The sequence below is a fragment of the Lottia gigantea genome (genome assembly GCF_000327385.1).
Source record: "Lottia gigantea unplaced genomic scaffold LOTGIsca_337, whole genome shotgun sequence".
In the NCBI taxonomy this organism is placed as follows: domain Eukaryota; kingdom Metazoa; phylum Mollusca; class Gastropoda; family Lottiidae; genus Lottia; species Lottia gigantea.
The window spans coordinates 12,400-26,355 of record NW_008709134.1 but is presented as its reverse complement, the minus strand read 5'-3'; the positions used below and the strand labels follow the sequence as shown (position 1 = coordinate 26,355).

Sequence of the window (13,956 nt, the reverse complement as noted above, 5' to 3'; positions counted from 1 at the left end):
TATATGGTATTGGTCAATCAACTACTAAATCTTTACCATTAAATATCAGATGTAAGTAATATTTAGTCAGTATACTATAATCTATACATGTAGAGCTAGTGTATTGACAAGTTAACTTCTAAATCTTTACCATTAAATATTAGATGAATATTATTTAGTCTGTATACTATAATCTATACATGTACAGCTAATAATGGTATTGGTCAATCAACTACTACATCTTTACCATTAAATATTAGATGAATATTATTTAATTAGTATACTATAATCTATATATGTGTACAGCTAATTATTGTATTTGTCAGTCCACTTTAACTTCTGTAAGATTAAATATTAAAGTATAACATATTTATACCACGAATTTTTGTTTTAGGTTCACCAAGAATTAATGGTGATTTAAAAGATGTTGTAATAAGTAGAACAGGTGAAGAAGTAACATTAATTATTGATGTTATAGCATATCCTAAACCTAGTTTTAAATGGATACAAGAATCAACAGGACAAGAATTAACACCAGATACAACTCAACAAGAAGCTACCAATAATTATATTTCAAGTTTAACATTCACAATACAACAATCATCATTTGATAACTACATTGTAACTGTTAATAATAGTATAGGTGATGATAAAAGTTACACTATAAAGATTATTGATGGAGGTAAGTTTAAATTTAGACTCGTGTTGAGTTCATTGTACTGGGGCATCTACAGCTAATAATAGTATTGGTCAGTCAACTACTAAATCATTACTGTTAGATGTGAATATATATTTAGTCGGTAAACTATAATCTATATATGAACAGCTAATAATGTTATTGGTAAATTAAATACTAAATCATTACTGTTAGATGTGAATATATATTTAGTCAGTAAACTATAATCTATATATGAACAGCTAATAATATTATTGGTTAGTTGACTACTAAATCTTCACCCATTAAATATTAGATTTAAGTTTATATTAAGTCAGTATATTATAATCTGTACACGTACGTCTAATAAAGATATTGCCCCGCCTTACAACTACTAAATGTTAACCTTTTAGTACACATTTAGTCAGTACAGCTAATATTCAGGGTTCAATATAGATTGTTATAGAGTTGTGCAAAATATATTCAGAAAAATAAAAATGTAAATATTTTTTTAGACGGGCCTAAAAGGCTTTGTATTTCATAAATAAAATATATTAACTATATATTAAATAGCAGTAATTCTAGCCTTCTTTTTAATTTCATTCGTTTACTCAGACCATAAGATGTAAGAAAACTTACCTATTCACTATTTTCACTTCTTTGTTCATGAGGCGACAGTATTCATAACAAGTTCAAGTTCATATTTTCATATTTCAGCTTCTGGAGATAAAACTTTAAACTTGCAACAAGTTGATACCACTCCCTCGACACCAGTTGCCAAAGAAATGGAAACTAAAACATGTTGCAACAACAGGCAGGATAGACTCTTCGATTTGAATGCTAGAGTACAAGAACTGACAATTAAAAAATTACTATTAGAAATTGAGATCCTGGAAATAAAAAAGCAAAAACTATTAAAGAATGAATGCTAATTTAAATATTATCTCAGACATATTGCACAGGCACATCTGACTTTTATGATGGTATCTAATTAAAATACAGCTCTGTCATGCTTATTCTCTACATTTAACCAATGTTGATTCGATGAAAAACCGATAGTTTTAAATAATCAAAAACATCGTAAGCAAAAATTGCTGACTACTAAACAAAACAGTTAGTACATTGAACTGTATGTGCAAACCAATTTAGTATTTATCTCTGCAATTTATGTCGGATGATAGATTACCAAATCTATGTTATAGATTTTTGTATGATTTGATTCAGTGGGAAGCACAATCTGTCGGCGATATTAGACAGTTTATGCTCCAATTCAAGAATCGGCTAAAAGATATAAACCCCAAATCATGGCGTTCTATCATTTAATAAACGAATCTAGTAAATTTATTTGATTATTCTTTGATTAAAACACAATTTAAATGTGAAAATATTATATACATGTATGTATTGTCTCATAAATTGGAATTTTATCCGACAAATCTACGTTACTCAACTCATAGACTTAGAATTGAACAAGGTCGCCGAGAGGGTGTTTCTAGAGAAGTGTAACACCACAAAGTAAATAGTAAATTTCATTCTAACTTGTTCCATATTATATATAAATGACATTAGTATAACAACAGAGTCAGTTTCTTGCGACATATTATTGAAAAAAACCATCATTGTCGAAACTTCTCATTTTTTTCAATCAAATTCTCAATCAACATTAATCTTGCATGTTATATTATAAAAGCGAATGAAATTCGTCATGAAAATAATGTTTTTGCCCTAATTAATATGTAGTTTTTATGTAAGAGTTAGTTTCTATTAATTCATTTATTGTACATAGATTAATTTTATAATTATTTCATATAATTTACTCATAGTCCATAGATAAAGGCCTGTATACACCAAATAATATTAAGCTTAATTTAATTTTATTTTGCCCGAATATCATTAACTTTTAATTCAAGTTTATATTTCGTAGGCACCACATAGAATTATCTTACATATATTCTAAAAATTGGCTAATTTAATGCAAAACTTACTCTGGACCAACTTTAACTTTTAATTCTGTTTGTAAATTAGAAGAAGTTCCCTTCGTCGCTCTTAAAGGATACAAAATAATTCACACTTATATATATATATTTTATTGCAACTATATTTTTTGATAGTTTTTTTTTTTCTTTCTTATGTATATTTGTGTACAATAGGCATAGCCTTTAAGTATTGAATAAAATGTACTGTATTATACTGTATTGTATTGTAAAGCCTGTATTTACAAAGATCCGAAAGAGCATGCTTAACATTACAGTGATGTGTGCATTTTGTATGTGAAGGACATAACAATTTGTCGTGCAGTAATTATAGCATTAAATATAACATTAAAGCATAGAAAATATTACAATTATTGAACAATATAATAACAGAACAGAACTTTAGATCCATTATTAATTACTGGATATGAAATAACAAAATAGTCAAGAATGTTTGTCATTCAAAATCATAACAAGTGAACTACAATTAACACAACATTTAAATCCGCGACCAGTACTTTCTGGCTAACTTATTCGGATTCAGTATCATTACCAGATCCACTTTCTTTATCATCTTCACCAGAATCTGTTTGGGCGGGTTCGGGTACAAAATTTTAGGACTGATTGCTGGTAGCTAGTAATTTATAATTGTAATTCTTTTGGAATGGCTTCCTGGCTTCATCGTTTACTAAATCATTCTTTTTGCCTTACAAATCGGAGTTAAGACCTTAATATGGCATGTAGTAATCATTGCTTGATAAAGACAAAAGCATCATCGTCGAAACGTCGCAAGTTATTTATTAAAGTAATTGTTATCCATATAATTGTGTCCAGTTATTTTGTAAAACAAAAATTGGAGGCCGGCCACGATTGAAGAGATTAATACGTCTGTACTTAAGGAATGAATGTGGATCTTGTTATCGTTATGGGGAAATAAACGCTGGTTTATCATGTGACAAGACAAATGACCCGGTTTGGCTAAATGGTTTATTTAAGGGAGTGATAGTAGAAATGTAAATATTGTATAATTAACGATGTTGGCCTTTCTTTCTATTCTTCATAATGTTACGGGCCAACAACTGGAAATCAAGATTATTCACTTCATAAGGTGGTTTGCGTCGAGATGTGCGGAATATTGTTATCCAATCAAGCATGGTGTAAACAGGTACAAGTTTCTTTTCACACTCTATGGCAACATACATGCTTTATGTGAGAATGGCCACTCCCGAAAATTGTGAGTTATTGTTTTAGTTTGTGTATTTTTGTACAACATACAAACACATCGCAGCAACATTTTGATTCGCTTGATGTCCCAATTTAACATATTGTAAAATAGGATTTAAGGATGATAGCCATTTCAGAAGACACGTTACAATTGCATTGCTCCCTCGCCCACCGTTTATCTCCGAATCATCAAAATAAGCTCTGTCATCAACTACTACTGCGCTAACATCTGGTGTCAAAATAAACTAATACTTCATCAATATCACAGAATTGTTCTGTGTTGATTCTGAAGGGCCAGTATTTTCGAGTCATGACATTCTAAAGTCCAGTCATCAATTGAAAAATTAATCAAATTTATTTAAGTTTTATCTTGAGTTAACGTTATATTAAAGATCCATAGATTAGGCCCCTTGTTTATTTAATCAACTCTTATTTCATTATGATCTGAGAAGAAGACTGATTCAATATTCGACTGCCTTACAAAGTCCGCAAGATTTTCAGAAACAAGCCAATAATCTAATCTACTTTGAATAAGATGTTTTTTTTATTTAGCTGAACTCTTTATTATGTAGTAGTCTAAATGTATCCGTAAGATTGAAACTATTTGTAATTTTCTGTTTACCTAGTTTTTCTTTATAATTCCCACCTTTACTATCTAACTCAATATCTAAAACATTGTTTAAATCTCCTCCACAAATTAAGACAAAGTTTCCATAATTATTTTCCAGATTTTTAAAAATTGTTACAATATACCTTTTGTTCTTATATATTAGCTAATACTAATATAAAGTTTAAAATATCGAGAATTACCATTTTACTATATCCCTGAATACCAGAAATTTCTTTTCTAATCGTTAAATTTTCATTTTTAGTCAATATTAATGTTCCAGATGAAATTGTACGGCCATGAGAAAGGTATCAGCTAAACAACTATGTGTCTCTTAAAGAAATATAACATTTTGCCTTTGCTCATTTAACCAGCGAAAAAATTTCTGTCTCTTTAGATCATTTCGAAGTCCTCTTACATGTCATTTATGACTTCTGATTATTTCTCTGCCTGCCATCGTGACAAATTTAGCGATTGCCTGAAGTATGCTTCAAGATTAATAGTACCTGCTTCAATCTTCTCTACTGGTATTTCTATATACATGTTAGCTTCAAAATAATAAAATAAGGATTCAACAAAACATAAATAAATACTTAAATTAACATAATGGATTATTTATTTACAATAAGAAAATAGACATGTTGTCTGATGCAAAATATAAAATAAGACTAGACTTTTACCAAATTAGAAATATAATAAGAAAATCATTCTTATACAATTAATCTTTAAGTATAGCTCTGTTAAATATGCTGGATTTGTACATCTTATTATCCACCTCTCCTAAAGACTTAATATAGAGGTACATAGGGAAAGTATATCTACATTCATATCATTCTGATATCTATAACAGTGTCATGTAAATCTGTTTGCAGCGACTATATATAGTTATATACTATACACACCTATCGTTCACCTTGCTTAGAGTCTCGGCAAAGAGCGACTAATAAATTGATGCATAATATGCTAAGATATGTATGCTTTATAGCTTTCAATCTAAACGACTCAAATGTGTTAACTATAGATCCTATGTGCACATCTTAAATTCCTACATTAAAAAGTGAATTATATTCGTAAGCTCTAACAATTACCATTCACTTTGGAAAAATTACAATACATACATGCCCACATACATTTATTTATCCTCCTCACCCTACTTAAGAAGTACTTCTCTTCAATATACCCGTAAGCGTTAGATACCAATAACGATTCTATCGTTAATTCAATAAATCTTCCTAATTATGATTTTTTTTTATTCAATCTTGCAAGATCAATAATTATTTAAAATATGATATTAATCTTGCCTACATGCTTGTCAAACACAAAGTGTAAAGTGTACAAGTGATTTTTGTGGATGCATTACTGTCGGAATGATTCAGAATGAGTTGTTACACTCATAATGAAGGTTCATTGCAGCATTTAATTGACATTTGACATTAATCTTAGATGTCAGGTCAACGTTAGTTATGATAATGACAGGTAAATTAACATAAAGTTTTCAATCTATTTGGTGCAGATTAAATCTTTGTCCTCAAAAAGATCTACTTTCACTCTAATTTTACCCTGAGTTTTAGCATACACATGCATACCATGCTGATTCTTGACTCTCAGCTATAGTTAGCAGCTGCAATTATCAGATAATGTAGATTCTCCTCTGGTGCGCTTTAACGGAGTGTTTTGGCTTGATCTCACGGGAATTTTAGAACTCATTTCTATTGCTAATTTATGTTAATTTGCAATATGTAGAAACAGATTTAAGCTATATCCAGGTTTAGTTAGGTCAAATAAGTTATGTTCACTGTAGTCTGTACTATAAATAGACATTGTATACAGTTTTCAATGAATGGAGATTATAATTTTAAATAATGTATACCCATTACGTCTAGGTAAACTTGTATTTCTTTGGCACAACTAACATTAAGTTGTTAAAGCTGAGCACTTTTATCGCATGGCTAGCTTTTTGTATACACTATATTTAACATCAGACAACATCGTATCTACCCCAACCGTCAGCCATCTTTCACCTTAAAACATAAAGTTTAAATAAAGAATCAATTATGTAATGTAATGTAATAATGATAATGATTTTTTTTTTTAATTCAGTGTAACAATCTTTACAAAAATACGTCACATAATAACATAAAAGCAAAAAAATGAGACAATATAAGACATAACTATTAAAACATTCAACAGAAAAGAATAATAAATATGGGAGACAGGAACCCAAAATACAAATAAAAATCTTAATTTTTACAAAACTCGTCTGTGTGACCTATTGTTAACAACTTTAACATAAGTTTCGAACCGTACAATGTTTTATTATTACGATATGATCTCAGTTGTAGCTCTGACTTTGACCTGTTGGCTTCTCTGTGTTGCTTAGTTTTGCTTTGGTGTTGGCTCCTCTCTTTACTCTGTTGTAGCCGTAGTGTTTGCTTCTCTGTGCTCCCCAGTTATTGCCGCAGTGCTGGCCTCTATTTATTTCTTGTATATGTGGTGTAGGCTTCTTTGTGTTGTTAAGTTGTAGCTAAAATGGCTCTCAGTTGAAGCTGTGGTTTGGGCTACACATGTTATGATACATGGGCAAATTGTTCTGTCTTACCAAACGCCTTTAGAGAAGCCTATAAGAGTATCTTTTAAACACTATCTAAAGATTCAACTCGTCGGTCTTATGTTATGTCAAAGCACATCTCAGACTTTGGCACGAGACCTTATCTCATGGCTTTTGGACCTTTTGGAACTTCTAGCCGTGTAGCTGATTTCAACTCCGGTGCTTTCAAGTCTACCATTAGTGAACAAGGAACTTAACCTATTGCGTATATAGTGAAAGATACATAATTTACACTCGAGAAATGTCACTTCAAAATTTTTAGTAACTTCTAACTTGACTACAAGCCAAAATTCATTTGGAAGTTTTTATTTGGTTTTCGGATAATCTGGACTAAACAATTTGAATCATTGTATAAGAGATTAACTAATGTATATATTACAGGTCAATGAGGAGTTCCTGAAAGTTGTGCAGAGTTAGGTGGAAATTATACATTACAATGTGATGTTACAGATTCACCCGGTATTTTCGATTTTCGAAGAGATAATATTGTTTTTTGTACAGTTTTGTTTTCAACCTGTGAGGTTGGGGCAATAGATAATAGATATAAATGTAGATGTATAAATAATAACAACAAACAACTATATCTCAATATAAGTAATATAAATAAACAAGATGATACAACATGGTCTTGTAGAGGTAATTCTGGTGGACAAGGATCAACTAATTTATCAGTTTATTGTAAGTTTGTTTTTATCACAACTTCCATCTTAATCCATATTCATCAACAAACTTAAATGATTTATAATAGTTATATAAAGAGCAGTCACGTCTGTGATCGTTTGTTTGAGAATGTTATCAATTATAAATTAATAAAGATGGCATTTTCATTCAAATTTTTCGATATAACATTTAGAAAAATTATCTTAGTCCTCTAAAAATTTTCGCACAAATTTTACGGGTAGGCTACAGTCTGAAGGCTTATAACTTTTGACCGTTACTTTGGCAACCTCATCATTTTAATTAGAATTTCATAATTTATGTAAAAGGTCATAACGTTTCACACATTTGACCAAAACAAGGTATGAAAATTGGTACAAGAAAAATTGGGCGTGGATATTGCACTATATGAGTCAATTGGTCAATATTTTGATGTTTATAGTGAAAAATTTCAAGCTTCTTTATTAACTGACTCGACTTACGATCTGACAAAATTGTAATGTATGTCACGTTCTACATTATACAATATTCAACCAATTAAATAAGTTCAATAAATTACTACATGAACCCACAGCATCTTGAATTCTTGGATATTTATTGTTACAATGAATGTATTATTATTTTTTTTCATCAGATTTCACTTTAGAGGAAGGCAATCAAAAATTTTTTTCGCTTGCAATTAATATAAAAAAGGAATTTTGAACGGATAGATTAGCCATCCCTTCTTTATCTCAGAAACGGGACTTTTTAGTTAAGCTTATCAGTGTCCACAGCTCCCATTCTAAATATAAGCTTCAATTCGACGTGTGTGCAGAAGTATTTTAAAAGGTTATAACGGCGAGTCGTCTTTTCACTTGATACACTACCTTATATTTAAAAGACATATAGAAATAGAAAGTGAAATTCCTAGTTTGAGGTATTTCTGATTGAATAATGCGGTTTTGTACATGTATAATACTTATGAAGACTATTTACATTATATTTACGACCCAAAGCAACCCAAGAAAATGACACCTGCCCCTTTAAGCATGCCATAATTATTAACATGAGAACAATTACTAGCCACTTCTAGATCACGTTTGTGCTAAATATTTACCATTAAATATTAGATAAAAATATAATATTTGTTCAGTATACACATCATTTATGCACAGATAACAATGGTTTTGGTCAGTAATCTACCAAATGTGACCATAAATACATGAATATTAATATAACAATCCCTTCATAAGATTTTGTTACGTAATTAAACCACGCACAATAGTCTTTTATACAATACATTTTTATATAGTCCCACCAACACTCAAAGAAGAACTGGAGAAAGAAGTAGAAGGAAAACAAGGCGAAACGGCATTATTTAGTATAAGTATAGAAGCTTATCCTGAACCAAGTTTTATATGGAAACAGTTGATATCTGATAGAATACCCTTTTGCTAAAACAGAGACAGTTTCTGAAAATAATTTTATATCCACATTAGAATTGATATTAGACCAATCGTCGTACAAAATATTATAAATGGTGAAACTAGAGCAAAAACCTGGGGAATTAAAATCATTGAAAAAGGTAAATCTGTTTAATATTCAAATATTCTATATCTACATGACTAAAAAATCTAAATTCTAAATTTAGATGATTGAATTGGGTTACATCTCATCTCATCTGTGATAATAAATTCTGTTTAGCTGAACCTGAGTATGAATGTTCAGCGTTCGAATTATTAATCATGGGATAAAAATCCATGCAAGCATGACAATTTCGTTAATCAAAATCTCGTCCAAAGTATGGCAAATTCAAGAGTAAAAGTATTATAGTAGTAGACTCCTACAAAGAGAAGTGCCATCAGGTACGAAAAGAGTAAGCTATGCTCCGCGCGCGACACCCGCTACACAATGGTAAAAATCATGAGAACAAGCTTTAGCATAGCGGATGAGCTGTGAAACGATTTTTGTTTAATATATTACGATAGCTTTATTACATTCTGACGCACAGTACTTCATTTTGGAATGTATTACTTATACTTGTTATGTTATAGAAGCACCAGTGGACCAAACTGTATATCGGGAAGGATTATGAACTGGTATTGGAACTGATATTGGTATCGGTATTGGTATTGGACTATCTGTTTTTATTGTATTTCTGATTTTATTAACAATATTCATTTATAGAAAATGTCGTTCAGGTATTGATCACTGTTTTTTATATAAGGGTTACACATGGATATAATCGGGGATGGGAATCTTAATACACATCCACTTGAAATTGTCTTTCTAAGTTGTTGTTCTCTTTGGGGTATTTCTTTTCATCTTAAAATAAGTACTGTACTTGAAAATTTATATCATTCCTTAATCTGTCAAAAAAAATATGAGATAAGAAGTCATAAAGGAAAGTATCCATTGAAACAATATAAGCTTAATGAATAAATATATACACTTACTTTGTAGAGAAGGGTCCAGAAGAAAGGTCAGCTGAACGTTTATTTTTTTATACACATTTCTTGAATCTTCATCCTTTTGCATTTGATTAGAATTGTAAAGTAATCCAGCAGTATAACGCTGTTTCTTAAAACAAAATACAATTCATCATTGAAATTATAATGTTAACAGATGCATGAAATATTTCTATTCTGATTTTCAAAAGGATAGAATTTTCAAACGAAACACGGACGCTCTATTTGGGGCATAAATATAATCCAATTAAAACAAGATGCAAAAAATTGGAAAAATGTTTTTATTTTTTAATGATTTCGAATTTCTAAAACTGCAGTGTGTTTGCAAATTGTTTGGGGATTACAAACAAAACATATGACGAAAATTAAACAGAATATAGCATCAATCATTTCAGATCTAATGATCGATTATTCGTCTTTCCAACGAGGCATCACCATATTTACATAATCTATAAATGTTGTCATTTGTTCTGTATTCATCCCATATCCATGCGGTTTTCATCATCAGAATGTACTCTTTGTTCTCTTCTACTAACATGTAATATGGTTGCTTTGATACAATAATTCAAATTTGGCACAGTTTTAAAAAAAAACATCAAATGCAACATTGTTTTTAAAATGTACTTTTCCCATTTGGTCGTGAAAAGACTAGATTATCTTGATCTTTCATGATAGGTGTGTCTCCAGGCAGGGTATGCTTACACTACTAGACACCTGATACCAATTTTCAGATTGAAAAACTTACTTATAATTTATATACTTCCTCATATGAAGTGTTCATTTTTGACCAACTGACAATTTTCCGATTATAATTATAAACTTTTTTATATACTATTTTTTTATTTGATACGCTAGATTTTTAATTTCCTTTTCATAAATGATCTGCTTAATAGCAACAGTGGTTAAAGGTTAAAAAATTCCTTAAGGTCCAATAGCTAAGATCTCGTTCCATGTTCAGAAACTGTTCACACTTCTAGTTTGATTATATATTTTAAACAAAAAACAGTTATCTTGAGTTACTGGTCGCCATTCTGTCTGATTTTAGCTTGCCTAAAAGTGTATGGTTAGTTGATTGTTGAGGGATCTATAAGCCTGATATATTGAAGACCTTATCCTTTTAGATGTAGAATAGAATATTTTTCTACTTTTCAGTTATGCAACGTTTTCAAGAAATCCAGAAGGTAAGTTTTGGAATATCTTATCATAGATTTATGCCGTAGCCAGACTTGATTGTTCGGAAGGGCAATAAATACATCAGGAGGGCTAATACTTATATCAAGTAGGTATTCTAATGATGAGAAAATATAATGGTTTCTCTCACGAGTCTCTAATTAACTCGTACTAGGCGATAATTCTTACAAATTTTCATCAGCCGCTACAGAACGGACGTTTTGTGTTTTTTCGTTTATCCAGTCTGTACAAACATGGGCATTTATGTTTTGGTTTAAATTCTTAATTATATGCATCATTGTATGGTTTTATAACAGCATGTACGCACATAAGCTTAAGGGAGCCGCGGTGGCTCTGTGAGTTAGACGCTTGCTCGCTAACCTGAAGGTCCAGGGTTCAATCCCGGCATAGGTCGAGATAATACCTTCAGATGTTTCAACCCGGTTTCCCCCTGTCAGTGATGCAGGTAAGAGGGGCTGACATGGAAAAAGCGTCTAGTCGTTCGGATGGGACAATAAACCGAGGCCCCGTGTGCTACAGGCTGTGCACGTTAAAGATCCCTCGACAGTTGGAAATCGAAAAAGAGCAGGCTAATGCCGCTGTCCTGGCAAAATTTCCCTCATGGCACCCTGCATGGCGATGCCCGTCTTCATTAGCCCACAAGGTGCAGAAGAGTAGGACTTAAAACTCCATTCATTTCATTTCATTCCATAAGCTTAAATGTTTTTTTTTGTATACATAAGTAATTGTAATTGATGCAGAACGTTTCGATATCTTTTACAAATTTCAAACTTTAAAGTTTAAAGGGGCATATTGGCCAACCGTTTGAACTTGAAGTCTCTGAAACGGGGATTTTCCTCAGCAAAGTTTATCAGAAATAGTGTTCGCGGTCTAAATTTGAGACCTCAAATTCATGTGTGTCCAAATTTTTGCTCGTTTTTAAGTGAAAATGACGACCGCCATTTCTTGAGACTGTCTTATATAGAACTTTTCAAATTCGCTATTTTGAAGAACAGTTTTAAGGACTGGGTTATAACACTTTTTTGCTTGATTGTATCCTTAACAATGCGAATGACATATATGAATTTATATAAAAACGACTTTATGTATATTTCTATTGTAAATATGCAAGATTGTGAGCATTAATGTTAGTTATTTCTTTCTTACAGAAAGAACATATGAAGATTTAAATACTCGCCCTCCCTGAAGTTCAATGATTTTGGAAGAGTTAGAAAATATGACAACAACAGTTAATCTTAATATAGTTTATCGGATACCGAACAATGTATTTTTCTAAAACTTTAATTTTTATGTATGATTTTGTAATAACATGTACATTAACTTGCATGGCTTTTTTTTAGGTATACATAACGTAATTGTAATTTATACAGAATGTTTCGATTTCTTATAGACAAATTATATAAACTTTTAAGGGACAGGTTCGTTATTCGTTTGACCATAGACTCTGAGACAGGAATTCTTTAACTTTAGAAATGTGAGCCCTCAAATGCCCCATCTAGCCCAGAATCATCTGCGTTTACGTAGAAAAGACATATGTAGAAATAGAAATTGAAATTCTTAGTTTGAGGTATTTATTACGGAATAATGAGATTTTCGTACATTTCTAGTACTTCTGAAGACTATTAACATATATTCAAGACCCAAATAAACCCCAAAAAATGGCGAATCTGCCCTTTAATATGATTTTAATGAGTAATATTAATGTCTTTAATATGATTTTAATGAGTAATATTAATGTCTTTAATATGATATTAATGAGTCTGTCACTTTGAATTTAAATAAATAAAAAAAAAACAATTATTAAAAGATTGTTTGGATATAATTGTATATGAAGAGCAGTACAGAGGTTATATAATTTACAATTCTTGTTCAATAGTTTAAAAATATCAATATACCAAACTAACACAAAAGAAAATTAGTACACCCCGACAACAATGATGGAGTCTCAGTTTTACAAGGACAGATAACAGAAGAATCGTAAAATAAATGATGATACAAGCACCAAACAAATTTATACAAATTTTCCCAATTGGTCAAATGAATTTTTTTAGTATGTTAATTCGTTGTAGGGGTGTACTGTATCGGTAGAACCCTCAATTAAGCAGTCAGCTGATCTGCCTCTCAACTTCAACAGGCTTATAAACATAGCGATACACACATAAATAATGCAAATCAGGCAACAGTAAGATGTGAGCAACCATCGTATGGAGTCGCTATCTTGGATTGGGAAGATTTTATAAGTACATCTTGGAGAACAGTTTTAGTGCACGATTCCTATGAAAATACTATTTCAGTTCTTCTACAATTTCCTATTAATTTAAATACAAAAACATATCTGAAAAATGTCAATGTTTTTCAAAAAGGTTGTACAAGGAAAATTAAGACCAACCCTTTTCATTTGCAGGTCAATTATAATATCACTTACATACTATCAAACTGAAGCAGCAAATTTTCTTTTTCCATGTAACAATTATAACAATAATTATACATACAACAAGAAATACGCATATTACTATACCCGCTATTTCACCACCAGATAATCCATCAGCGTCACCTTAAACAGAAATAATGAGAGTCACAAGCATACGACCGCCTTTCACCAGGGAAATTCTGGA

General features: G+C 30.8%; 1 protein-coding gene across 1 annotated transcript in view; it reads left to right on the top strand.

Annotated features, from left to right (window-relative positions):
* LOTGIDRAFT_239573 (hypothetical protein) overlaps positions 1-2,824 on the top strand; it is a gene marked incomplete at its 5' end in the record, with an annotated part of 15,402 nt that extends 12,578 nt beyond the window's left edge. Inside the window, 2 exons of the mRNA XM_009058375.1 lie at positions 374-661; positions 1,352-2,824. Of these exons, the coding sequence (XP_009056623.1) occupies positions 374-661; positions 1,352-1,566 (503 nt within the window). The 3' untranslated portion in view covers positions 1,567-2,824. The remainder of the gene's footprint in view (positions 1-373; positions 662-1,351) is intronic.
* Between the last annotated feature and the right edge of the window lie 11,132 nt (positions 2,825-13,956).